The 26922-nt window shown below is 41.5% G+C and overlaps 1 protein-coding gene across 1 annotated transcript in view; it reads left to right on the plus strand.

The window, feature by feature from the left end:
- AGBL1 (AGBL carboxypeptidase 1) overlaps positions 1-26922 on the plus strand; it is an 803597-nt gene that overhangs the window by 73450 nt on the left and 703225 nt on the right. Inside the window, 1 exon segment of the mRNA XM_082388897.1 lies at positions 2545-2638. Within this exon segment, the coding sequence (XP_082245023.1) occupies positions 2545-2638 (94 nt within the window).

Raw genomic sequence — 26922 nt, forward strand, 5'->3', positions numbered from 1 at the left:
TCTGCTCTTATCTTTTCCCTCAGTCCTTTGAAATAATAGGAATCACACACATAAGGGTAGTAAACAGGTGGTAACCTTTTCCCGTTACTATCCTCAGAACTAACAAAATAGTAGGGACATGTTTCATTGGTTAACTCCATGAATAAGCATGGAAGACCCATCAAAAGAAAGTATTTCTAGGGAATAATGAGACAGATGCTTGACTCCGTGTTCACAGACAGAATCTCCACTCACACTCATATATGTTGACCAGAAAATCAGAGAATATTTGAGAGAGGCTGAAAGAATCTGTCCAAACCCATCTCTAACAAAGGAAAATCTAAGTGAGAAGTTGTGGCTTTGTATAAAGGACAACTCTTATTAATGAGTAGGCAGAAGGTGTGTCACCCCCATTTGGAGCTTGCCAGCAGCACGAGACTTGAAGCATCTTATTTTGGTTCTGTAAAGAGTAGTTAAGATGAATAACTTACTCTCATTATATACATTGATTATAGAGATCTTGAAGAATTCCTTCAGCAGGGAGCTGTGAAAAATGCTGCGATTTGCCTGTGGGTATGAGGAGGTGGCTATGTGTCTCCTATTCTAAGACAACATTTATTGTATGAACTGTTTCATAAAATATTAAAAAAAAATACGATCACTCTCTACACATTGACTTTACTGATGAGAGGCAAGCAGAGTTCATGAAGCCCATGGGTTGCTGTCGCTTTGTTGAATTGTTAGCCACTGTTGAAAGTTCCAGCAAGTTTTCTAAACAGCTCCTATCTGCAGAAGGAATTGGCTGGAACCATAATGGGTCTGTGACAGCCAGCGAACCATTCGGCATCTCTCAGATGGCCAGTGAGTTTGCTTATAGAGCTGCCAGAGGTCTAACCTTGGGCAGGCATCCAGCATGGGAGAACTTAGTGAGGACTTTTTATTGTTATCCTCTTTCAGTTCCAAGTCTAAAGTCTCCCATGCTAGAATTCATGCTCTTAAAACTATTTCCTCCCTAACTCTACTTAATACTAGAACTTTGCTGAATTATTTGCCAGGAGTTTACTCCAGCATGTTTTCCCAATTTAGAAGTAAGGACTGAGTTAGTAGCCATGGGAAGGGAAGATTGATGGGCAGGATTAGGATGCCAAATTCTTGAATTTTGATCCATTCAATGACTGCCTGTACTAGCCTCAGGAGGGACGAATGCATAGAGGATATTCCAGGAACACGCACTCCTGGTGATAACTAAGACATCAGCCTCAGTCTCTCTCTGATGGACTGTACTGGGATGAACTATATTAGAGACTCCAGTTTTCCATTTTTCCTCCTTTCCTGAGGCTTGGAGCAAGCCAGTATAAGCCTCCCTTGTTTCTATCCCTTTGCTTCTCCCTGACCCCCTTGTGTCCACTCATATTTCCTGGAACAAAGCTGGCCCAAAGCACAAGGCATTCATGGGTCTCTGTTTTACTACAACAGTACAGTGAAGGAAAGGAAAAAGGGTCACACCTTGGAAGATAACCTTCTTTCCTTCTCGCACTGGAAGTTTTGCCTCGGGCCAAACTGATTCCATTTTGTATCCTGCGGGTTCCTCTTATTTTTGACGTGATCAGAGCTCTTCCTAAAGTAAGCTGAGTGGAGTGAAGTGCTGGGGATATTGCAGAGTGGCTGGGGCATCATCAGAGATGAGAGGTTTTGTACCCAAAATACTTACCTGAAGCCACCAGGATGACCAGCTACCCCTTTCCGTCTCTTTCTATTATTCAGATCTATCACTCTGTTTTTATAGCCATCCAATTGGGCAAAAAGGCAAAAATTTCTGGTAGTTACCTCTGAGGAGGCCTAACTGATTCTTCCTTTGCCATTCTAATGGATAGAGGTATAGTCAAGCCTTAGCCTTTTAGTGATGGGCGATCCGAGTGCAAAAGTTGTAGGGGAACTTGGAATCGGGGTGGAACAAAAAGGACACTATCTTCTTTATTAGATTGCTTCCTAAAGTTTTAAAGAAGTCAATCCAAGTTGGATTGAAACTTATCCCATCCACTTACGACTTTTCTTCATTGTGCAGTCTCCAAACAGCAAAATACGTCTAAGAAAGTGTTTTTTAAGATACTGGCTCTGTGTGTGTGTGTGTGTGCATGCATGTATGTGTGCATGCATGTATGTATCATATAGGAAGTCGGTGGTGGGTGAAACAGCTTGAACTTAAGTAGTTGCCAGAAACCCAAAGATCTGCTTACAGAAAAAGTCTTCTGCTCGGCAATTGCCTTGGCTATTCTGATTGACTATACAAAGGAGTAGGGCAATGGGCCACCAGAAAATGAAAAACATAATTTCATGGCTTGGGACCCTTTTGAGAAAGAGACAGTGTGGGAAGATAATGTGTGCTTTTCAGATGATCTTTAACTTCCAAGCCAGGGATAAAAGACCATAGAGTTTCTCTGCTTTTAAGTTGCCTTTGGTAAGAAAGGTGATGGACCTCCCCTATCTTTTAGGCTCATACTGTAATGCTGAAAATAACACTTGGTTCAGATGGGTCAGTAACTAGCGTGCTTTTGTCTTTCTCAGTCACCACAGGAGCCATGCTGGGAATTAATGGAGCGATGGAACTTCTTCTCAAGGTCATCACCCCTTATACCCAGAAGAGCACCCGAGTAATCAGGTACAGAGCAGTTTTTAGTACTTTTGCCTTCTTTGTAGTAGATACAGATATGGGAATGGTCTCATAGATATTCTCTTGGTGTTTCCAGTTCACTTAGCGATGACTTCCCCCTTGTAGATACGGTTCTATGACTTCATCCTGTCTCGGCTCACATCTCTCCCCACCCATGCATCATTTCCTCGGATTGTCACAACAACCTGAATGGACATAATATCATCTTCATTTTCAGATGAGGGAATTCAGATGTGGAGAGAGTCTTATCCAGGGTCACAATGCTAGGAAAAGGCAGAGTTGGGATTTGAATCCAGCCAGATCTGTCTGACTCAGAAGCCCTTGTTTTTTTTGCCTGAAGCCTTCAGGTATCTCTTTTAATCACAGACTCTACCATAGTGAGTACAGCCCTTAAAAGACAGTCCAGACATGATAGGGAAAGGTGATGCTCTCAGGGTTCCTAAATTTCTGATATGAAATTTGGATTGTGTGCTAGTTTTGAGATGTGTTTTTATGATTGGAAAGTGAAACTCAGCCTATTCTCCCTGGCCCCGCCTCCTGGAGTGGAGTGAATCACAAACTTAAAAAAAGGGAGATGGTCAGAGACGCAGGCTTTAGAGATATTCGGAACCAATAAGATCCATCATTTATGGGAGTGACTCAGCGAGGACCTTGAAAGAATATTAGAAAAAATTCAGCCAATTTCCAAGATATATGAGGTCATTTGGCAAAGTAGCATTTCCATGCCCAGCCATGAGATTTTCTGCATCCCAGCATCAATCTTCGGCTCATCTTCCACCTGATTATTTTTCTCTTGGGTCACCACAGTAATGCCATTCTCATCCATTCTCACCTGCAGCTCTCTACACCAGCATTTCCTAGAGTGAAAAACATTATATCTTGTTAAAAAAAAAATTTCTCATCAAATATATTGCGAAGTACTGGGTTAAGCAAATTTAAGTATATTTCTTTACTGTAAGACTTCTCAAAGCCTTCATAAAGCCAACACACATTCGGAATATTCAAAATGGGTATGTAGTATATACCCTTTTCCAAAACTAATTTGGTTAGGGAACTATTTTTGTTTGCAGACCACCTTTTTTTTTGGAGTCAGTGTTGCATGTACCTCATTTGAGAAATCTCTTCTCTGAAGTGCAAATGTATTGCAAAATGGGATTCAACTAAATTCTGTCAAGGGATCCTCATTTAGTTAAGTATAAAATTTCAGAGTCACAAGCTCAGTGACCAAAAAAATTAACTTTCTTGGTTTTTCTGTAATTATATTTTATTTCCCTCTTAAACTTCCATTATTCAATTTGAATATGTTTGATTTGGATATTTTGGTTTTTATCGTGGTGTGTAGGCCTTTGCTGCTGACATATGCAGTCTTAACATGTCCTTTGGTCAGCAATCCATGAGCCATATCTTTTTGCCTTACTCACCAGGACTCTTCTAATCTGCTGTTGTCTCCGTGTATCTCTTTGGCAGCTCAGGAATGTTTGGTTGCTTACCCTACATCATGTGAAAATCTAGTGATGTCTCCTGGGCCCATCCACATACCAGTATCACACGGTACTCACTTGGGTAGCATGTTGTTTGGAGAGCTCCTCTAGGCAAGCCCTTCCCAGCTTACCTTGGCACTAGGCCCTTCCCTTCTGGGATCCTGATAGCTTTTATTGTCTTCCCTATTCAGATTGAGCTAGGGGGAGTAAGCAACAAAGCACAGAAGCCCCCTTCTCAGAGACTCATGCTAGTTGCCATCTCTATTGCCTTTTTTCTCCTGGAAAGTAACCCCAGGGATAAACAGGGGTGGATGTTTCCAATGACAAAATGATTTTTCAGGGACCTCGGGCATATTTCTGCATTTCTGGTCTGTTCTGTAAAAGTTAGACAAGATGATTCCCCTTCTTGATCCAAATGCCAAATTAAAACCAAACCTCCATAGAGGAGAGGCTTTTCCACCAACCATTTCGATAGAGCTGTCATTGCTATGGCATTTATTATGTGCTCTGCCCCATGCTAAGCTCTTAGCATGCATTATCTCTTTTGATCCTCTCCTCTCTTTTGCGAGGCAGGTGCTATTACTGTCCCCAATTTTACAGGGAAAAAAAAATTGAAGCTGAAAGAAGTTAAGTAACATGCTGGGATTTAAGTGAAAGAGCTGGAATTTAAACCCTGTCTGATACATGAGCCTTAGCTCTTAAACCACCACTGGAGTATCTTACACAGTCTATTTCCAGCATTTGATTTCTAAACCACCATATATATATAAGACAATCACAAGGGATTAAACTTTGTTTAAATTTCTGTTACCATCTAAACGCACATACTTATGGACCAATTTGCTTAATGATAGGGGGAGTCTTTCTCCTGCATCGTATGGCTCTTTCCTCTTAAAGGCGAAATAAATATCTGTTCCCTCTGCTTTTGAATTCTTTCTCAAAGCTGCCTTGTCTTCTGCCTTACCCCCAGCCTCCAGCAGCAAGACAAGAACAAAGGTGCTAAAATCAGAAGACCTGCCTTGTCGCCCTCTTTCTAGCTGATTCCTTGGCGAGTCATTTATCCTTTCTTAACTAAACTGTTACATTTCTCAAATTGTGAATATCAAGTCCTACCTCTTAGGTTTGTTGGGGGCATTAAGAAATACTGTGCCCAAAATCTTGGAAACTTTGATGTGCTTTAATATTGTTCCTCGTTATGAATATAAATTCTATTGGGTACTTGGCTGCCTGCTTGAGATCTGGCAGCAAAGCTAGAGGTGAACATGCAGATGGGAAGTTTCTGCCACTACTCACCTTCTCCCATGAACTCCGTTTCCCAAATAGTAACTAAGTTGTACCCCAATGAGTTCTACTCAACTCCACTTGGATGCCAGAACCTGTGCGTTTGAAGGGGTCTTTCAGGGATGAAGTAACATGTCAGGGGATGTGAATAGCTTTAATGAGTGTCAGCCTCCAAATGCTAGCAAGCCCCGGGAGAGTTATTCTTGGATGCCTCTGTAGGGACGGATGCCCAGCGTTGTGTCACTATGACCCCTCCCTGCCCTGGAGATTAAACCTGCCCTATTTCTCTAGCACAAACCTAAAATTAGTTATGCAGCTGTTCTCCAATAAAACCCTGTCTCCAGATAGTTTTCAGGGCAAGATTTATGACAGAGAAACAAACCGCACACCTTCTAGAGACAAGGGGCATGCAGAGCAATGTCACTCACCCTCTGTGGCCTTGTGCCAGCCCTCACTCTCAGGGGAGGTGGCTATTCCAAGCCTTCCTCACTTCTCAAATACCCACCATGCTGGCAGAGTCTTACTGTCATAGATTTGTGTCGGCTTGCACCTGTTCCTTCATGACCATTGCTTTAGTCTGAGCAGTTTTCTTCAGACCTAGACAGCTCCTATAGCCCTCCCACTGGTATTTCCTGACTTCAAAGCAATCAAGAATGTGTCCCTAGCTCCATCTCCATCCTTCCCTTTTAGTCCTCCTCTCCTCTTTCTTTCTAGCCAGCTACCCCTGCACCTGGGATGCCCTGTCCTGTTCCAGAACTTTCCTCACGTGCTTCCCTCCCTCTGGAAGGGCAGCCCTGCCTTATTGAATGGCAGAAGCTGCCCCCATTCTTCAGACCCCACCTTATGGTGCCTGCTCCACCTCACCAGACAAAAGGAATTTCCCCTCCTCCAGCACTTTGTTCTAATTTTCCTTTAATATATATCAGATTTGACTCTGTACCATGTTGGCGTGTGTGTCTTCTCTCCCATATAAATTCTAAACCTCCTAAAGGTAGAAGTCAAATTATATTTATCTTGCTGTTCTCCATTGGTCCTACCCAAGTGCCGGGACCAAGGTAGGCTCTTAATTCAATTCGAAAGAAATTCTTCAATTAAAAAAAATTTATATTTTGTGAATAACCTATCTAATGACGAATAAAAGCCAACATTTAATGAGTGGGTGCTATAGTAGGCACTCCATATTTATTATCTTATTATTCCTTGGTACCAAGCCCACTTCACATTTGAGGTTCTATCATGTCTAAACATGTCTGGGAAATGAAGTAGCTGGTCTACCCAGAACTCTCTTGCATGAGGGACTGAGGTGCCTTGCGGGAGGGGACTCATTCTGAGAGAATGAGAGGCAGCAACCATCAGCTTGAAAGAGAACAAAGTCTCACTGGAGGGGGTCTTTTGTCTCTTACTTAGAGTTGTCTGGGGAAACTGACTGAGATTGGCAGAAGAGAAAGATCTGCGTTTGAGGGGATGTGACGGGCAGCATTCACATTCAAATTTTGCTTCCTATTTGAGACAGAGCTAGGCTTCCAGTATTTGGTTTGATAATCCATTCAGCTGGAATTTATGGGGCTTTAGAATTTATGGGGGAGCTTTTTATAGAATCAGGGAGGGAGAAATGACCCAGGGCCAGGGTGAGCTAGCTCTTGCTAGCTTGCTCTACTGTGAACAAGTTTGTTTATCTGCACCAAAGCTGTCTTTGAGCTTTCCAAATTCACTAAGTAGAAAAATGTTTTGAGGCAAAGATAAATTGCTTGTCTGTGACTGACTCATCTTGTGACCTTAGAAGAGTCTGTGTTTGTTCCATGTCTCAACACCTTCTGTACCTTTGTGCCCTCATTTCCAGGGTGGACCTAAGGGTTTTGGTAAAAATAATGACAATTTCCACTGTCTGTCCACGTAACTATTTCCAAAGCGTGGCCACATTTTCACATGGTAATAGTTAACCCAACCTTTGAAGCTGAATTATCAGCTGTTATCATTGGTTTATTTCCCAGGACTTTAAACTCTGTTGGCCTCTCTTGCCTCAAAAACATCAAAGTCAATCAGAAACGGGTTGAGTCTTCCTAGCAGAGGTTGGACCTTGAGCTCCATTGTATTCCCTGACCATTGCACCGTCCTTTGAGAAAGGGAACTCAGGACATCTGTGGGCTGAGAGGGTTCCTTCATTCTTCACTTACAGTTTCTCTGGAGCTCTCCCAAGAAGACAGGAGGTCAGGAAATGTGTTGTTCAGGACCTTGCTGGTCTAACCCTCACAGAAGACAGCATTTCCAATATTCACACCCCCTCGATGTCCTCTCAGGCTTTCAGCAGGGTTCTCATGCTGTGAGTTATGGTCATCAGGCTTGGGAGTTCCTGGGCGCCTGGGTTTCTATGAGGTCATGGTGTTCAGAGGCTGTGTGCTTTACCTGGGCTTAAACACTTTGACAAGAGGAGAAGAGGGATATGTTGGGTCTTTAGCAAGCCTCATAAGCAAATTCTTCAGCTTAGTCTCTCGTTGTCTGTGCGTAGAATAGTTTTAAGTGATCTCCCTTCAAAGTCCTGATCTCAGGGCATGTCTGGCATTTGAGCTTTGCCTGAGTGCAGGATTACTAGGCATTGCTTCCTTGACAGCTCTTTATGGTGATTTCATCTTCAGTTTATAAGCTCTAAAATATGTCCTGCTCCTCCTATCCCTTCCCCCCAAATCCCTACTTTTTTTTTCAGAGCAGACCTTCCGGGTTTTCTCCGACCATCATACCTTTCCACTTTTTGGATGAGTGCAGACTCAGCCAAAGCTAATGCGTTCCCTGAGATCATGAGCGATTGGGTGACTCAGCTACTTTGTCACTGAGACAAAGAAGCAAAATCTCCTGTTTTTCAAAATAGCTACTGAATTTCTCCCTGGGTGTTCATTTTCCCCTTACCCTCCCATTAATGGCTTTGTGACTTTTGCTGCTCTCTGTTCAATATAATTAGACTCTGTGGTGTCCAGAGCAAGGGCTCACATTGGGGTTTCAGAAACCGTGTGCTCCCGATCACTTGGACTCAGATACCTTGGAACAGGAACAAAAAAATTCCACCCCAGCCCTACAAGTACTTCTATTAGGAGTGAACAACACAGGCTCAACTTACTGACAGAGTGATTAGTGCGTTTGCCACCTGACTCCAAGCCTGTAGCTGATGGTGGAATGAATAGTTTCCTACATATATTAAACCTTGGTGACTAGGTTTGTTGGTTTAAATCCCTCTCATCTTTTCTGGGAAGCCAGTAATCTCTCCCTGATTAGGGCCAGTCATAGATATTCAAGTCATAAGATCTAAAGTTGGAAGGTCTTTAAGGATCTGCTGGTCCAGCTCCTTCATTTTAAGACGAGGTGACTGAAACTCAGAGATTGAACTAAGCCTTCTAACCTAATTTCAAGACACTATTCATTTCTCTAAGATGCTCTACTGTATAATGAAAATCAAACTTGCCTTGAAGTAGGATTTTTTTTTTAAACATCTTTATTGAAGTATAATTGCATTACAATGGTGTGTTAGCTTCTGCTTTATAACAAAGTTAATCAGTTATACATATACAATATGTTCCCATTTCTCTTCCCTCTTGCATCTCCCTCCCTCCCACCCTCCCCATCCCACCCCTCTAGGTGGTCACAAAGCACCGCGCTGATCTCCCTGTGCTATGCGGCTGCTTCCCACTAGCTATCTATTTTACATTTGGTAGTGTATATATGTCCATGACACTCTCTCACCCTGTCACATCTCACCCCACCCCCTCCCCATATCCTCAAGTCCATTCTCTAGTAGGTCTGTGTCTTTATTCCCGTCTTGCCACTAGGTTCTTCATGGCCTTTTTTTTCTTAGATTCCGTATATATGTGTTAGCATACTGTATTTGTTTTTCTCTTTCTGACTTACTTCACTCTGTATGACAGACTCTAACTCCATCCACCTCATTACAAATACCTCCATTTCACTTCTTTTTATGGCTGAGTAATATTCCATTGTATATATGTGCCACATCTTCTTTATCCATTCATCTGTCGATGGACATTTAGGTTGCTTCCATGTCCTGGCTATTGTAAATAGAGCTGCAATGAACATTTTGGTACATGACTCTTTTTGAACTATGGTTTTCTCAGGGTATATGCCCAGTAGTGGGATTGCTGGATCGTATGGTAGTTCTATTTGTAGTATTTTAAGGAACCCCCATACTATTCTCCAGAGTGGCTGTATCAATTTACATTCCCACCAACAGTGCAAGAGAGTTCCCTTTCCTCCACACCCTCTCCAGCATTTATTGTTTCTAGATTTTTTGATGATGGCCATTCTGACCGGTGTGAGATGATATCTCATTGTAGTTTTGATTTGCATTTCTCTAATGATTAATGATGTTGAGCATTCTTTCATGTGTCTGTAGGCCATCTGTATATCTTCTTTGGAGAAATGTCTATTTAGGTCTTCTGCCCATTTTTGGATTGGGTTGTTCGTTTTTTTGTTATTGAGCTGCATGAGCTGCTTGTAAATCTTGGAGATTAATCCTTTGTCAGTTGCTTCATTTGCAAATATTTTCTCCCATTCTGATGGTTGTCTTTTGGTCTTGTTTATGGTTTCCTTTGCTGTGCAAAAGCTTTTAAGTTTCATTAGGTCCCATTTGTTTATTTGTGTTCTTATTTCCATTTCTCTGGGAGCTGGGTCAAAAAGAATCTTGCTGTGATGTATGTCATAGAGTGTTCTGCCTATGTTTTCCTCTAAGAGTTTGATAGTGTCTGGTCTTACACTTAGGTCTTTAATCCATTTTGAGTTTATTTTTGTGCATGGTGTCAGGGAGTGTTCTAATTTCATACATTTACATGTATCTGTCCAATTTTCCCAGCACCACTTATTGAAGAGGCTGTCTTTTCTCCACTGTATATGCTTGCCTCCTTTATCAAAGATAAGGTGACCATATGTGTGTGGGTTTATCTCTGGGCTTTCTATCCTGTTCCATTGATCTATATTTCTGTTTTTGTGCCAGTACCAAACTGTCTTGATTACTGTAGCTTTGTAATATAGTCTGAAGTCAGGGAGCCTGATTCCCCCAGCTCCATTTTTCGTTCTCAAGATTGCTTTGGCTATTCGGGGTCTTTTGTGTTTCCATACAAATTGTGAAATTTTTTGTTCTAGTTCTGTGAAAAATGCCAGTGGTAGTTTGATAGGGATTGCATTGAATCTGTAGATTGCTTTGGGTAGTAGAGTCATTTTCACAATGTTGATTCTTCCAATCCAGGAACATGGTATATCTTTCCATCTATTTGTATCATCTTTAATTTCTTTCATCAGTGTCTTATAATTTTCTGCATACAGGTCTTTTGTCTCCTTAGGTAGGTTTATTCCTAGATATTTTATTCTTTTTGTTGCAATGGTAAACGGGAGTGTTTTCTTAATTTCACTTTCAGATTTTTCGTCATTAGTGTATAGAAATGCAAGAGATTTCTGTGCATTAATTTTGTATCCTGCTACTTTACCAAATTCATTGATTAGCTCTAGGAGTTTTCTGGTAGCATCTTTAGGATTCTCTATATATAGTATCATGTCATCTGCAAACAGTGACAGCTTTACTTCTTCTTTTCCGATTTGGATTCCTTTTATTTCTTTGTCTTCTCTGATTGCTGTGGCTAACACTTCCAAAACTATGTTGAATAATAGTGGTGAGAGTGGACAACCTTGTCTTGTTCCTGATCTTAGAGGAAATGGTTTCAGTTTTTCACCATTGAGAACAATGTTGGCTGTGGGTTTGTCATATATGGCCTTTATTATGTTGAGGAAAGTTCCCTCTATGCCTACTTTCTGCAGGGCTTTTATCATAAATGGGTGTTGAATTTTGTCGAAAGCTTTCTCTGCATCTATTGAGATGATCATATGGTTTTTCTCCTTCAATTTGTTAATATGGTGTATCACATTGATTGATTTGCGTATATTGAAGAATCCTTGCATTCCTGGGATAAACCCCACTTGATCATTGTGTATGATCCTTTTAATGTGCTGTTGGATTCTGTTTGCTAGTATTTTGTTGAGGATTTTTGCATCTATGTTCATCAGTGATATTGGCCTGTAGTTTTCTTTCTTTGTGACATCTTTGTCTGGTTTTGGTATCAGGGTGATGGTGGCCTCGTAGAATGAGTTTGGGAGTGTTCCTCCCTCTGCAATATTTTGGAAGAGTTTGAGAAGGATAGGTGTCAGCTCTTCTCTAAATGTTTGATAGAATTCACCTGTGAAGCCATCTGGTCCTGGACTTTTGTTTGTTGGAAGGTTTTTAATCACAGTTTCAATTTCAGTGCTTGTGATTGGTCTGTTCATATTTTCTATTTCTTCCTGGTTCAGTCTCGGCAGTTTGTGCATTTCTAAGAATCTGTCCATTTCTTCCAGGTTGTCCATTTTATTGGCGTAGAGTTGCTTGTAGTAATCTCTCATGATCTTTTGTATTTCTGCAGTGTCAGTGGTTACTTCTCCTTTTTCATTTCTAATTCTATTGATTTGAGTCTTCTCCCTTTTTTTCTTGATGAGTCTGGCTAATGGTTTATCAATTTTGTTTATCTTCTCAAAGAACCAGCTTTTAGTTTTATTGATTTTTGCTATTGTTTCCTTCATTTCTTTTTCATTTATTTCTGACCTGATCTTTATGATTTCTTTCCTTCTGCTAGCTTTGGGGTTTTTTTGTTCTTCTTTCTCTAATTGCTTTAGGTGCAAGGTTAGGTTGTTTATTCGAGATGTTTCCTGTTTCTTGAGGTAGGCTTGTATTGCTATAAACTTCCCTCTTAGCACTGCTTTTGCTGCGTCCCATAGGTTTTGGGTCGTCGTATCTCCATTGTCATTTGTTTCTAGGTATTTTTTGATTTCCCCTTTGATTTCTTCAGTGATCACTTCGTTATTAAGTAGTGTATTGTGTAGCCTCCATGTGTTTGTATTTTTTACAGATCTTTTCCTGTAATTGATATCTAGTCTCATAGCGTTGTGGTCAGAAAAGATACTTGATACTATTTCAATTTTCTTAAATTTACCAAGGCTTGGTTTGTGACCCAAGATATGATCTAACCTGGAGAATGTTCCATGAGCACTTGAGAAAAATGTGTATTCTGTTGTTTTTGGGTGGAATGTCCTATAAATATCAATTAAGTCCATCTTGTTTAATGTATCATTTAAAGCTTGTGTTTCCTTATTTATTTTCATTTTGGATGATCTGTCCATTGGTGAAAGTGGGGTGTTAAAGTCCCCTACTATGATTGTGTTGCTGTCGATTTCCCCTTTTATGGCTGTTAGTATTTGCCTTATGTATTGAGGTGCTCCTATGTTGGGTACATAAATATTTACAATTGTTATACCTTCCTCTTGGATCGATCCCTTGATCATTATATAGTGTCCTTCTTTGTCTCTTATAATATATTTATTTTAAAGTCTATTTTGTCTGATATGAGAATTGCTACTCCAGCTTTCTTTTGATTTCCATTTGCATGGACTATCTTTTTCCATCCCCTCACTTTCAGTCTGTATGTGTCTCTAGGTCTGAAGTGGGTCTCTTGTAGACAGCATATATATGGGTCTTGTTTTTGTATCCATTCAGCCATTCTGTGTCTTTTGGTGGGAGCATTTAATCCATTTACATTCAAGGTAATTATCGATATGTATGTTCCTATTCCCATTTTCTTAAATGTTTTGGGTTTGTTATTGTAGGTGTTTTCCTTCTCTTGTGTTTCTTGCCTAGAGAAGTTCCTTTAGCATTTGTTGTAAAGCTGGTTTGGTGGTGCTGAACTCTCTCAGCTTTTGCTTGTCTGTAAAGGTTTTAATTTCTCCATCACATCTGAATGAGATCCTTGCTGGGTAGAGTAATCTTTGTTGTAGGTTTTTCTCCTTCATCACTTTAAATATGTCCTGCCACTCCCTTCTGGCTTGCAGAGTTTCTGCTGAAAGATCAGCTGTTAACCTTATGGAGATTCCCTTGTGTGTTATTTGTTGTTTTTCCCTTGCTGCTTTTAATATGTTTTCGTTATATTTAATTTTTGATAGTTTGATTAATATGTGTCTTGGTGTGTTCCTCCTTTGATATATCCTGTATGGGACTCTCTGTGCTTCCAGGACTTGATTAACTATTTCCTTTCCCATATTAGGGAAGTTTTCAACTATAATCTCTTCAAATATTTTCTCAGTCCCTTTCTTTTTCTCTTCTTCTTCTGGGACCCCTATAATTCGAATGTTGGTGTGTTTAATGTTGTCCCAGAGGTCTCTGAGACTGTCCTCAGTTCTTTTCATTCTTTTTTCTTTATCCTGCTCTGCAGTAGTTATTTCCACCATTTTATCTTCCAGGTCACTTATCCTTTCTTCTGCCTCAGTTATTCTGCTATTGATCCCATCTAGAGTATTTTTAATTTCATTTATTGTGTTTTTCATCGTTGCTTGGTTCCTCTTTAGTTCTTCTATGTCCTTGTTAAATGTTTCTTGCATTTTGTCTATTCTATTTCCAAGATTTTGGATCATCCTTACTATCATTATTCTGAATTCTTTTTCAGGTAGACTACCTATTTCCTCTTCATTTGTTAGGTCTGGTGTGTTTTGACCCTGCTCCTTCATCTGCTGTGTGTTTTTCTGTCGTCTCATTTTGCTTATCTTACTGTGTTTGGGGTCTCCTTTTCACAGGCTGCAGGTTCGTAGTTCCTGTTGTTTTTGGTATCTGTCCCCAGTGGGTAAGGTTGGTTCAGTGGGTTGTGTAGGCTTCCTGGTGGAGGGGACTATTGCCTGTGTTCTGGTGGATGAGATTGAATCTTGTCTTTCTGGTGGGCACGTCCACGTCTGGTGGTGTGTTTTGGGGTGTCTGTGGCCTTATGATTTTAGGCAGTCTCCCTGCTAATGGATGGGGCTGTGTTCCTGTCTTGCTAGTTGTTTGGCATAGGGTGTCCAGCACTGTAGCTTGCTGGTCGTTGAGTGAAGCTGGGTCTTGATGTTGAGATGGAGATCTCTGAGAGATTTTTGCCGTTTGGTATTACGTGGAGCTGGTAGGTCTCTTGTGGACCAGTGTCCTGAAGTTGGCTCTCCCACCTCAGAGGCACAGCCCTGATGCCTGGCTGGAGCACGAAGAGCCTTTCATCCACACAGCTCAGAATATAAGGGAGAAAAAAATAAAAAGAAAGAAAGAGGATAAAATAAAATAAAATAAAGCTATTATAATAAAAAATAAGAAAAAAAATTATTAAGAATAAATGTATTCAGAAAAAAAATTTTTTTTAATTTTTAAAAATAGATTTATTAATTTTTTATAGTAAAAAATAAGAAAAAAATTTTTAAGAAAAAAATTTATTAAGAAAAAAATTTTTAATTTTTTAAAATAAAAAATATGAAAAAACTTATTAAAATTTTTTTTAATTTCTAAAAATAGAAAATATGGAAAAAATTATTAAGAAAACATATATTAGGAAAAAAAATTTTTTTAAGTAAAAAAAAAAAAAAAATGGACGGACCTAACCCTAGGTCTAATGGTGAAAGCAAAGCTATACAGACAAAATCTCACCCCGAAGCATACACATATACACTCACAAAAAAAAGGAAAAGGGGAAATTAATATATCCTGCTCCTAAAGTCCACCTTTTGAATTTGGGATGATTCGTTGTCTATTCAGGTATTCAACAGATGCAGGCACATCAAGTTGTTTGTGGAGCTTTAATCCGCTGCTTCTGAGGCTGCTGGGAGAGATTTCCCTTTCTCTTCTTTGTTTGTACAGCTCCCAGTGTTCAGCTTTGGATTTGGACCCGCCTCTGCATGTACATCGCCTGAGGGCGTCCGTTCCCCACCCAGACAGAACAGGGTTAAAGGAGCAGCTGCTTCGGGGGCTCTGGCTCACTCAGGCTGGGGGAGGGAGCGGTACGGAGGAGGCGGGGCGAGCCTGCGGCGTCAGAGGCGTCGTGACGTTGCAGCAGCCTGAGGCGCACCGTGTGTTCTCCCGGGGAAGTTGTCCCCGGATCACGGGAGCCTGGCAGCTGCGAGCTGCACCGGCTCCCGGGAGGGGCAGTGTGGAGAGTGACCTGTGCTCGCACACAGGCTTCTTGGTGGCGGCAGCAGCAGCCTTAGCGTCTCCTACCAGTCTCTGGGGTCCGCGTTGATGGCCGCGGCTCGTGCCCGCCTCTGGAGTTCCTCTAGGCGGCGCTCTGAATCCCCTCTCCTTGCACACCGCGAAACAAAGAGGCAAGAAAAAGTCTCTTGCCTCTTCGGTGGCTGCAGACCTCCTCTTCGGCTCCCTCCCGGCTCGCCGCGGCACGCCAACCCCTTCAGGCTGTGTTCACGCCGCCAACCCCAGTCCTCTCCCTGCGATCCGACCGAAGCCCGCGCCTCAGCTCCCAGCCCTGCCCGCCCCGGCGGGTGAGCAGACAAGCCTCTCGGGCTGGTGAGCACTGCTCAGCGCTGAGCCTCTGTGTGGGAACCTCTCCGTTTTTCCCTCTGCGCCCCTGTTGCTGTGGGATCCACGCTGACAGCCGCGGCTCACACCCGTCTCTGGATTTCGTTTAGGCAGCGCTCTGAATCCCCTCTCCTTGCGCGCCACGAAACAAAGAGGCAAGAAAAAGTCTCTTGCCTCTTCGGCAGCTGCAGACTTTTTCCCGGACTCCCTCCCGGCTAGCACCAAAGCCCGAGCCTCATCTCCCAGCCCCCGCCCGCCCCGGCGGGTGAGCAGACAAGCCTCTCGGACTGGTGAGTGCTGGTTGGCGCCGAGCCTCTGTGCGGGAGTCTCTCCGCTTTGCCCTCCGCACCCCTGTGGCTGCGCTCTCCTCCGCGGCTCCGAAGCTTCCCCCCTCTGCCACCCGCAGTCTCTGCCCGCAAAGGGGCTTCCTAGTGCCTAGAAACCTTTCCTCCTTCACGGCTCCCTCCCACTGGCGCAGGTCCCGTCCCTATTCTTTTGTCTCTGTTATTTCTTTTTTCTTTTACCCTACCCAAGTACGTGGGGATTTTCTTCCCTTTTGGGAGGTCTGACGTCTTCTGCCAGCGTTCAGTGGGTGTTCTGTAGGAGCAGTTCCACGTGTAGATGTATTTCTACTGTATCTGTGGGAAGGAAGGTGATCTCCGCGTCTTACTCTTCCGCCATCTTGCCCCTACCGAGACTCTTTTTAGATGAACTGATAAGAGTCCTTGCTCTGAAGAGCTTACAGTAATTTAGCTGAGATTTCGCTTGATCCTCCTCATTTCAATTCACTTTCTTGCCTTCTTCCCACTCCACCCTCATTTTCCCTTTTGGGAAGTCTGAGGTCTTCTGCCAGCGTTCAGTAGGTGTTCTGTGGGAGTTGTTCCACATGTAGATGTATTTCTGATGTATTTGTGGGAGGAAGGTGATCTCCATGTCTTACTCTTCCACCATCTTGAAGGTCTCCCATCTCAATATCTTGTAGTAACCTGTCTGAAGCAAGGTCCTGGAGTCACACCCCACCGTGTGCTGCAGACCGTTTAACAAGACATGGCGGCCGAAGTAGGATTTTTAACATTTATTTGACAACATTGTAAGTGTCTGTCTTGGTGCTAGGCACGGGGATATGAAAACAGCAGAAGGTGGACCCTGTCTTTCAAGTTGGTGACGGTCTATGGCAACAATAACAGTGCAGTGTGGGAGGAACTTTCTGACCCGGTGTTGGGCGTATGAAATGGACTGACTTCCTCTTCTGTGGAAATGTCCTCATCATGCCTTTATCTGGAAATGCCCTTAGAGCTGAGCCAGAAGGGCTTCTGTTGTGGGCCCCATTCCTTAGGAGGCTCAGGACTTTGGAGAGCCTTGCTGGAAATGTGTAAAGTACTCCTTTGGGCCTGAGATGGGCTTGGGTTGGCAGAGTATCAACAGGGCTCCAGTCTGTTTCTCCCCCTTCAGGGTGCTCTCTGATGCCTTAACACCTCAGTGAGGTGGACTGGATACCTTGAGGAGGAGAAGCTCTGGAACACATGCATATGGGGCTGTCCTGAGACTCCATGGCCAGTCCTTGAGTCAAGGGGGATGATCTGGCAAGGAGATCACTCTTGCGGTCTGGTGCGGTATTTTGTCCTCATCATGACATGAGATGGGGCAGACGGAATGTTGCTGACATGCTGATTTTGAGTGCATCCAATTGTTTATATAGACAGAATCTCCAAAACAAAACAAAACAAAACTAAACTAAACTAAACTAAACTTCCTGGGCCTGCATACCCTAGGACAGTCATACGTGCCCTGCTTTGCCCTGGTGAGGGTTCTCTACAGAAACTCCATTCCCATCTTTATCTGCTGAAGCCAGTTCTGCCCATATCTCTTCATGGATTTGCCTCCATTTCCCCTCTGTAGACTGGAGGCAGGCTCTTAAGAATTTTCACTTTCCATAGAAATTAATCTTATAGCCCAACCTGACTCAGCAAGGAGCATTTGCAAAGAAGTTTGTATCTTCCTATAAATCATGCCCTCCTCACAATACTGTAACTGCCCACAAATATATGGGTGAGGGGATTTGAAGAACCAGGGGGAGGTACAGAAAGACCTGTATCAGTAAAAACTCTTATGACCTTCACCCTTTGCTTTGAGGGAAGACATGCTTCTAATAGACCATTACCAAATTCTTCAGGGGTTGATTCCACACTCAGATACTACAAATTATAAAGCACATGGGTGAAGGAAACTCACTCTGCTTTTCCTATGGGGCTGTGAGTGGGTGCTGTGTCTGGGGATGTGTTTATTTAGCAGAGATAAGCCAGCTAAATTAGTTGGAAAGGAAAGGGTCAAAAGGAAACCATTAAGCAGATGTATAATCATCTAAAGCTAGCTTCTTTAAAGAATTTAGACAGAGATTGCAGGATGGGAACAGATCGGAGGTTTTCTGTCTAAGTTCAGTTATAGCACTATTTTAATATTAGATCGCAAGTGATCGTTAATTATATTTAAAAGAGCCAATGAGGGAGCTTCAAGATGGCGGAAGAGTGAGACGTGGAGATCACCTTCCTCCCCACAAACACATCAGAAATACAGCTACATGTGGAACAACTCCTACAGAACACCTACTGAATGCTGGCAAAGACCTCAGACCTCCCAAAAGGCAAGAAACTACCCCCGTACCTGGGTAGGGCAAAAGAAAAAGAAAAAACAGAGACAAAAGAATAGGGACGGGACCTGCACCAGTGGGAGGGAGCTGTGAAGGAGGAAAGGTTTCCACACACTAGGAAGCCCCTTCATGGCCAGAGACCGCGGGTGGCATAGGGGGGAAGCTTTGGAGCTGCGGAGGAGAGCGCAGCCACAGGGGTGTGGAGGGCAAAGCGGAGAGATTCCCACATGGAGGATCGGTGCCAACCAGCACTCACCAGCCCAAGAGGCTTGTCTGCTCCCCCGCCGGGGCGGGCGGGGGCTGGGAGCTGAGGCTTGGGCTTCGGAGGTCGGATCGCAGGGAGAGGACTGGGGTTGGTGGTGTGAACACAGCCTGAAGGGGCTAGTGCGCCACAGCTAGCCGGGAGAGAGTCTGGGAAAAGGTCTGGAGCTGCCTAAGAGGCAAGAGACTTTTTCTTGCCTCTTTGTTTCCTGGTGCACGAGGAGAGGGGATTAAGAGCGCTGCTTAAACAAGCTCCAGAGATGGGCGCGAGCCACGGCTATCAGCGTGGACCCCAGAGACGGGCATGAGACGCTAAGGCTGCTGCTGCCACCACCAAGAAGCCTGTGTGCAAGCACAGGTCAGTATCCACGCCTCCCCTCCCAGAGCCTGTGCAGCCCTCCACTGCCAGGGTCCCGTGATCCAGGGACAACTTCCCCGGGAGAACACACGTCACAACTCAGGCTGGTGCAACGTCACGCTGGCCGCTGCTGCCGCAGGCTCGCCCCGCATCCGTACCCCTCCCTCCCACCGGCCTGAGTGAGCCAGAGCCCCCGAAACAGCTGCTCCTTTAACCCCGTCCTGTCTGAGCGAAGAACAGACGCCCTCAGGCGACATACACATAGAGGTGGGGCCAAATCCAAAGCTGAACCCCAGGAGCTGTGCAAACAAAGAAGAGAAAGGGAAGTTTCTCCCAGCAGCCTCAGAAGCAGCGGATTAAAGCTCCACAAACAATTTGATGTACCTGCATCTGTGGAATACCTGAAGAGAAAACGAATCATCCCAAATCATCCCAAGAGAAAGGGAAATCTCTCCCAGCAGCCTCACGAACATTAAATCTCCACCATCAACTTGATGTACCCTGCATCTGTGGAATACCTGAAGAGACAACGAATCATCCCAAATTGAGGAGGTGGACTTTGGGAGCAATGATATACATTTTTTTTTCCCTTTTTCTCTTTTTGTGAGTGTGTGTGTGTATGCCGTGTGTATGCTTTTTGTCTGTACAGCTTTGCTTTTACCATTTGTCCTAGGGTTCTGTCTGTCCGTTTTATTATTTTTTTAGTATAGTTTTTAGCACTTGTTATCATTGGTGGATTTGTTTTTTGGTTTGGTTGCTCTCTTCTTTCTTTCTTTTTTTTTATTACTTAAAAAAATTTTTTTTAAGAATTATTTTTTTATTTTATATTTTAATAACTTTATTTTATTTTATTTTATCTTCCTCTTTCTTTCTTTCTTTTTTTTTCTCCCTTTTTATTCTGAGCCGTGTGGTGACAGGCTCTTGGTGCTCCAGCCAGGAGTCTGGGCTGTGCCTCTGAGGTGGGAGAGCCCAGTTCAGGACACTGCTCCACAAGAGACCTCCCAGCTCCACGTAATACAGACAGCAAAAATCTCCCAGAGATCTCCATGTCAACGCCAAGAGCCAGCTCCACTCAACGACCAGCAAGCTCCAGTGCTGGACACCCTATGCCAAACAACTAGCAAGACAGGAACACACCCCATCTATTAGCAGAGAGGCTGCCTAAAATCATAATAAGGCCACAGACACCCCAAAACACACCACCAGACGTGGACCTGCCCACTAGAAAGACAAGATCCAGCCTCATCCACCAGAACACAGGCATTAGTCCCCTCCACCAGGAAGCCTACACAACCCACTGAACCAACCTTAGACACTGGGGACAGACACCAAAAACAATGGGAACTACGAACCTGCAGCCTGCATAAAGGAGACCTCAAACACAGTAAATTAAGCAAAATGAGAAGACAGAGAAACACACAGCAGATGAAGGAGCAAGGTAAAAACACACCAGACCTAACAAATGAAGAGGAAATAGGCAGTCTTCCTGAAAAAGAATTCAGAATAATGACAGTAAAGATGATCCAAAATCTTGGAAACAGAATGGAGAAAATACAAGAAACGTTTAACAAGGACCTAGAAGAACTAAAGAGCAAACAAACAGTGATGAACAACACAATAAATGAAATTAAAAATTCTCTGGCTTCCCTGGTGGCATAGTGGTTAAGAATCTGCCTACCAATGCAGAGGACACAGATTCAAGCCCTTGTCCGGGAAGATCCCACCTGCCGCAGAGCAACTAAGCTGGTGCACCACAACTACTGAGCCTGCACTCTGGAGCCTGTGAGCCACAACTACTGAAGCCCACGTGCCACAACTACTGAAGCCCACATGCCTAGAGCCCGTGCTCCGCAATGAGAGAAGACACTGCAATGAGAAGCCCACGCACCGCAACAAAGAGTAGCCCCTGCTTGCCACAACTAGAGAAAGCCTGCACACAGCAACGAAGACCCAACACAGCCAAAAATAAATAAATAAAATAAATAAATTAAAAAAATTTTCTCTAAAAGGGATCAATCGCAGAATAACTGAGGCAGAAGAACGGATAAGGGACCTGGAAGGTAAAATAGTGGAAATAACTACTGCAGAGCAGAATAAAGAAAAAAGAATAAATAGAATTGAGGACAGTCTCAGAGACCTCTGGGACAACATTAAACACACCAACATTCGAATTATAGGGGTCCCAGAAGAAGAAGAGAAAAAGAAAGGGACTGAGAAAATACTTGAAGAGATTATAGTTGAAAATTTCCCTAACATGGGAAAGGAAATAGTTAATCAAGTCCAGGAAGCACAGAGAGTCCCATACAGGATAAATCCAAGGAGAGACACGCCAAGACACAATTAATCAAACTATCAAAAATTAAATACAAAGAAAAAATATTAAAAGCAGCAAGGGAAAAACAACAAATAACATACAAGGGAATTAATTTCTTAAATTAAAGACCTAAATGTAAAGCCAGACACTATAAAACTCTTAGAGGAAAACATAGGCAGAACACTCTATGACATAAATCACAGCAAGATCCTTTTTAACCCACCTCCTAGAGAAATGGAAATAAAAACAAAAATAAACAAATGGGACCTAATGAAACTTAAGAGCTTTGCACAGCAAAGGAAACCATAAACAAGATGCAAAGAAAACCCTCAGAATGGGAGAAAGTATTTGTAAATGAAGAAACTGACAAAGGATTAATCTCCAAAATTTACAAGCAGCTCATGCTGCTCAATATCAAAAAAACAAACAACCCAATCCAAAAATGGGCAGGAGAACTAAATAGACATTTCTCCAAAGAAGATATACAGATTGCCAACAAGCACATGAAAGAATGCTCTACATCATCAACCATTAGAGAAAAGCAAATCAAAAGTACAATGAGGTATCACCTCACACCGGTCAGAATGGCCATCATCAAAAAATCTACAAAAAATAAATGCTGGAGAGGGTGTGGAGAAAAGGGAACCCTCTTGCACTGTTGGTGGGAATGTAAATTGATACAGCCACTATGGAGAACAGTATGGAGGTTCCTCAAAAAACTAAAAATAGAACTACCATACCACCCAGCAATCCCACTAATGGGCATATACCCTGAGAAAAGCATAATTCAAAAAGTGTCATGTACCACAATGTTCATTGCAGCTCTATTTACAATAGCCAGGACATGGAAGCAACCTAAGTTTCCATCAGCAGATGAATGGATAAAGAAGATGTGGCACATATATACAATGGAATATTACTCAGCCATAAAAAGAAACGAAATTGAATTATTTGTAGTGAGGTGGATGGACCTAGAGTCTGTCATACAGAGTGAAGTAAATCAGAAAGAGAACAACGAATACTGTATGCTAACACATATATATGGAATCTAAAAAAAAAAAAAAAAAAATGGTCATGAAGAACCCAGGGGCAAGACGGGAATAAAGACACAGACCTACTAGAGAATGGATTTGAAGATACAGGGAGGGGGAAGGGTAAGCTGGGACAAAGTGAGAGAGTGGCCTTGACATATATACACTACCAAACGTAAAATAGATAGCTAGTGGGAAGCAGCCGCATAGCACTGGGTGATCAGCTCGGTGCTTTGTGACCACCTAGAGGGGTGGGATAGGGAGGGTGGGAGGGAGGGAGATGCAAGAGGGAAGAGATATGGGAACATATGTATATGTATAACTGATTTACTTTGTTATAAAGCAGAAACTAACACACCATTGTAAAGCAATTATACTCCAATAAAGATGTTTAAAAAATAAATAAATAAAAGAAAATAAAGAAAATAAAAGAGCCAATGAGAAAATGGCTAGAAAACAATAGTCTGCCATTTAAAAGAATTGAATTATTATATATCAGGTTTGAATTTCTTTCAAGTGGTACATAGTGGGTATTCAATAAATGCCAGCAGAATAAATGACCACTGTTGTTTTAATTTGTCTGAATTGCACTCTTTTAACCATTTATTCATTCACTAAATGTCTTGGGTATTTATTATCAGCAGAGATGTGTGGGTTTTGAGATGAAAATACATAGTCCTTGCCCCTTAAGGCACTTACAGATACATGCACAATAAAATAAATAATATAATGGCAAGATGTTCAAAGAAGGAGGATTTTAGTCTATCCAGGAACTGTCAAGGAGGAACTCACTAAAAAGGCAGCTTTTGGTTTCAAATAGTAAAGGATTTTCGAAGACGTTAAGATTATAAAAGAAGAACCCTCCAGGCAAAGGCAGAAGCAAGTGCAAAGACAAAAAAAACAAGAAAAGATGGGGGGTTCATATGTGGCTGGAATATATTGCAAGAGAGTAGGGCAGGGAGCTCAGCCAAATTGATTTGGAACACTCCAATATCTTTTTTTTTTTAAATAATCCTCTATTTAAAAATTTTTTTACAAATTTTATTTATTTATTTATCTATCTATCTATCTATCTATCTATCTATCTATCTATCTATCTACCTTTGGCTGCGTTGGGTCCTCATTGCTGTGTGCGGGTTTCTGTAGTTGCAGTGAGCAGGGGTCGCTCCTTGTTGCGTCGCACAGGCCTCTCATTGCAGCAGCTTCTCTTGCTGTGGAGCACGGGCTCTAGGCACGTGGGCCTTAGTAGTTGCCGCTCAGAGGCTCAGCAGTTGTGTCACACAGGCTTACTTGCTCTGCAGCATGTGGGATCTTCCCAGACCAGGGCTCGAACCCAAGTCCCCTGCATTGGCAGGCAGACTCCCATCAACTGCGCCACCAGGGAAGCCCCCAATATCTTAATAGCAATAAAAGAATGGAAATACATAACTCACAAAGAGGAAATAGATAAAGCAATAATCTCATGAAAATATTCAATTTACCAATAATCAGAGACAATTTAGGTCAAGATACCAATTTCACAAATCAGAGTAGCAAAGATTTTTAAAAATAATATTGTTGGTGAGGATTCAATAAGATGAGCGCTCATATATGCTGCTAAGAATGTAGATTGATAAAACCGTCCTGAAAACAATGGGATGATGTATATCAAGTTTTTTTTTAATTAAGTTTCCGTTTCTTAAGCACTTCTTGAAATCTGTCCAGAATATCATTGAGAAAGGTGGATGAAGATTTGTGCACAAAAATGTCAATCACGGTATTATTTATAATTGAAAATATTATAACCAGAAAAAGTCTGATAACATGGGATGCATAGTAAAAGTGAAACATTTATACATCATAATATTATGTAGCAACACACAAAAAATAGATTACAAATGATGTTTGCCAGTGGTACTAGCTTATGATAAAATATTGACAAGAAAAAAAATAAGGTTCAAAATACGGAATGATCTCAACTGTGTAAAAAAACATGCATACAACTTCTGTTTCAGGCCAAGATGGAAGAACTAGGATCACATTTATCTTCCCATCTGAAAAAAACTGCAGATAAAATATATTTTAAAAAGTGTTTCAAAAGATACTAGACATCAGGTAATGAATAACAGTGATCCCTGGGAGATGAACCTTAAATTAAACCAGTTAATGTCTTAAGAGAGTTTCTGTTTTGCAGTGCAGGAAGGGGAACCTCAGGTACAGCCTGGTGGATGGCCTGAGTTGAGGAGACAGAGTTGAGGAGCTAGGGCTAGAAGTATGCAGAGACCAAGGTGCTTAGAATCATAGACCAGAGTACTGGAAGAAAGAGAGCTGCACAAAAAGAAAGAACTCTGGAGAGCTTCAGAGGTTCTCATTCAAGTGTTCAGCTGGATATTGGTCAGTATATATTATACTTGTTGGGAAACTGCTCAAAGCCAGGGAAAAACCACCTGAATGGAATGGAGAAAACAATGCCTGGTGCTCAAACAGGGCTGGAAATAATGCTTGGTTTTACAAAGCAGACTGGAGAACCTCGTGATTTGTGGGGCATTGGGTAGAGTGCACAGAAGAGTGTTACCTCAGTAGTGGGGAGGAGTGAGCTCTAAACTCAACACTGCTGTGGCCCTACTTATCAAATATTAAAAGAAGACCTGGAAGGATAAAACTTTCCAAGAAACTTAACTGCATCTCAGGACAAAGATTCAGAATATTTATAGGAATACAAAAATATTCAGCATTCAACAAGGTAAAGGTTATAATGTCCAGAATCCAATAAGAAATTATCACAGGAAAATACTACTCATGGTGAAGAGATAAATCATTAAATCAAGAAACAACCCAGAACTGAGATAGATGTTAGAATTCTCAGGCAAGAACATTAAAAAGTTATTCTAACATATGTTCAAATTTTAAGTAAAGATGCAGAAGATATTTAAAAAGACTCAAATTGAACTTCTAGCGATGAAAGGTACAGTGTGCAAGAGGTTAATACACTGGACTGAATTAAGGCAAATTGGACATGGCAGATGAAAAGATAAGTGAACTTGAAGATATAGCAAAAAAAGTTTCCAAAATGAAATGCAGAAAAAAAAAAATTAAGAAGAGAGCACCAGTGAATCATGGGACAATTTCAAGCAGCCTAATATACATGATTGGAGTCCTTGGAGAGAGGAGAGACAGGTAAGAACAGAAAAAATATTTGAAGAAATGATGGTTTAAATCTTTTAAGTATCATGAAAACTGTAAAGTCAGAGATTCAAGAAACTCAATAAATCACAAGCATGAGGAACATGAAGAAAACCACTCTAAGACAAATTGTAATCAAATTGCTCAAAACCAGTGATAAAGAAAAAAATCTTAAAAGAAGCCAGAAAAAAAGAGACACATTATGCACATAGGAACAAAGATAATAATGCAACTGATTTCTCTTTGGAAACAATGCAAGTGGGGGAAAAATAAAGAACAGTGGAGCAGCATCTTTAAAATATAAAATTCTGTATGCCATTAAAGCATATTTCAAAAATGCAGATGAAACAGACTTTTCAAACATACAAAAACTGAAGAATTAGTCTCATGAAAAGAAATGTTAAAAAAAACTCTCATGCAGAAAGAAAATAGTACCAAGTAGAAAGATGTATTTACTCAAAAAACAGAATAGCATTGGAAGTAGTAACTACATGAATAAGTATATTTGATTTTTGACTTGTTACTTTAATCTCTTTAAAAGATAGTTAAGTGCTTCAGTAAAAATAGTAACAGTGTAGTCTGGAGTTGATATACCATGTAAAGTTAAAATGTATAACTACAGAAGCACAAAGGTCAGGATGGGAGAAATGGAAATATCCTGTGGTAATGGCCTTATACATGAAATAGTATAGCAACACTTGAAAGTAGACTGTGATATATTAAAAATGTATACTAAAGCAACCACTAAAATAATAAAGCAAAGAGTTATAGCTACTAAGACAACCAAAATGAAAAAATGGAATAAAAATATTCAGTTTAATCCAAAAGAAGGTAGAAGAAGAGGAAAGGATGATTAAGGAACAAATGTTACATACAAAAAGCAAATAGGAAGATGATACATTTATACTTAACCACATCAATAAGATGTAAATGGTCTTAATACTCCAATTATCATACTGATAAGAAAGCAAGACTCAACAATATGCTGCATACAAGAAACACACTTTAAATAAAAAGGCACAAGTAGGTTAAAAGCAAAAGGATGAAAAAGATACACCAAGCTAATACTAATCAAAATAAAGCTAGTAGAGTGCCTATACTAATATGAGATAAAGTGGATTTCAAAGGAAAGAAACAGCCAATATCTCTTATAAAATAGAGATGCAAATATCCTTAACTCAGTTTTGGAAAACTGATATCAATAGTATATAAAAGTATCAAGACCAATTGGGATTTATCCCAGGAAGGCAAGGTTGGTTTAACATGCATAAACAATGCTCTATAATTTATCATATAAAAAACCATAAAAAACTAATAACATGATTACTTTACTAGACACAG

This window comes from Balaenoptera borealis (assembly GCF_965194805.1).
Source record: "Balaenoptera borealis genome assembly, chromosome: 3".
In the NCBI taxonomy this organism is placed as follows: Eukaryota; Metazoa; Chordata; class Mammalia; order Artiodactyla; family Balaenopteridae; genus Balaenoptera; species Balaenoptera borealis.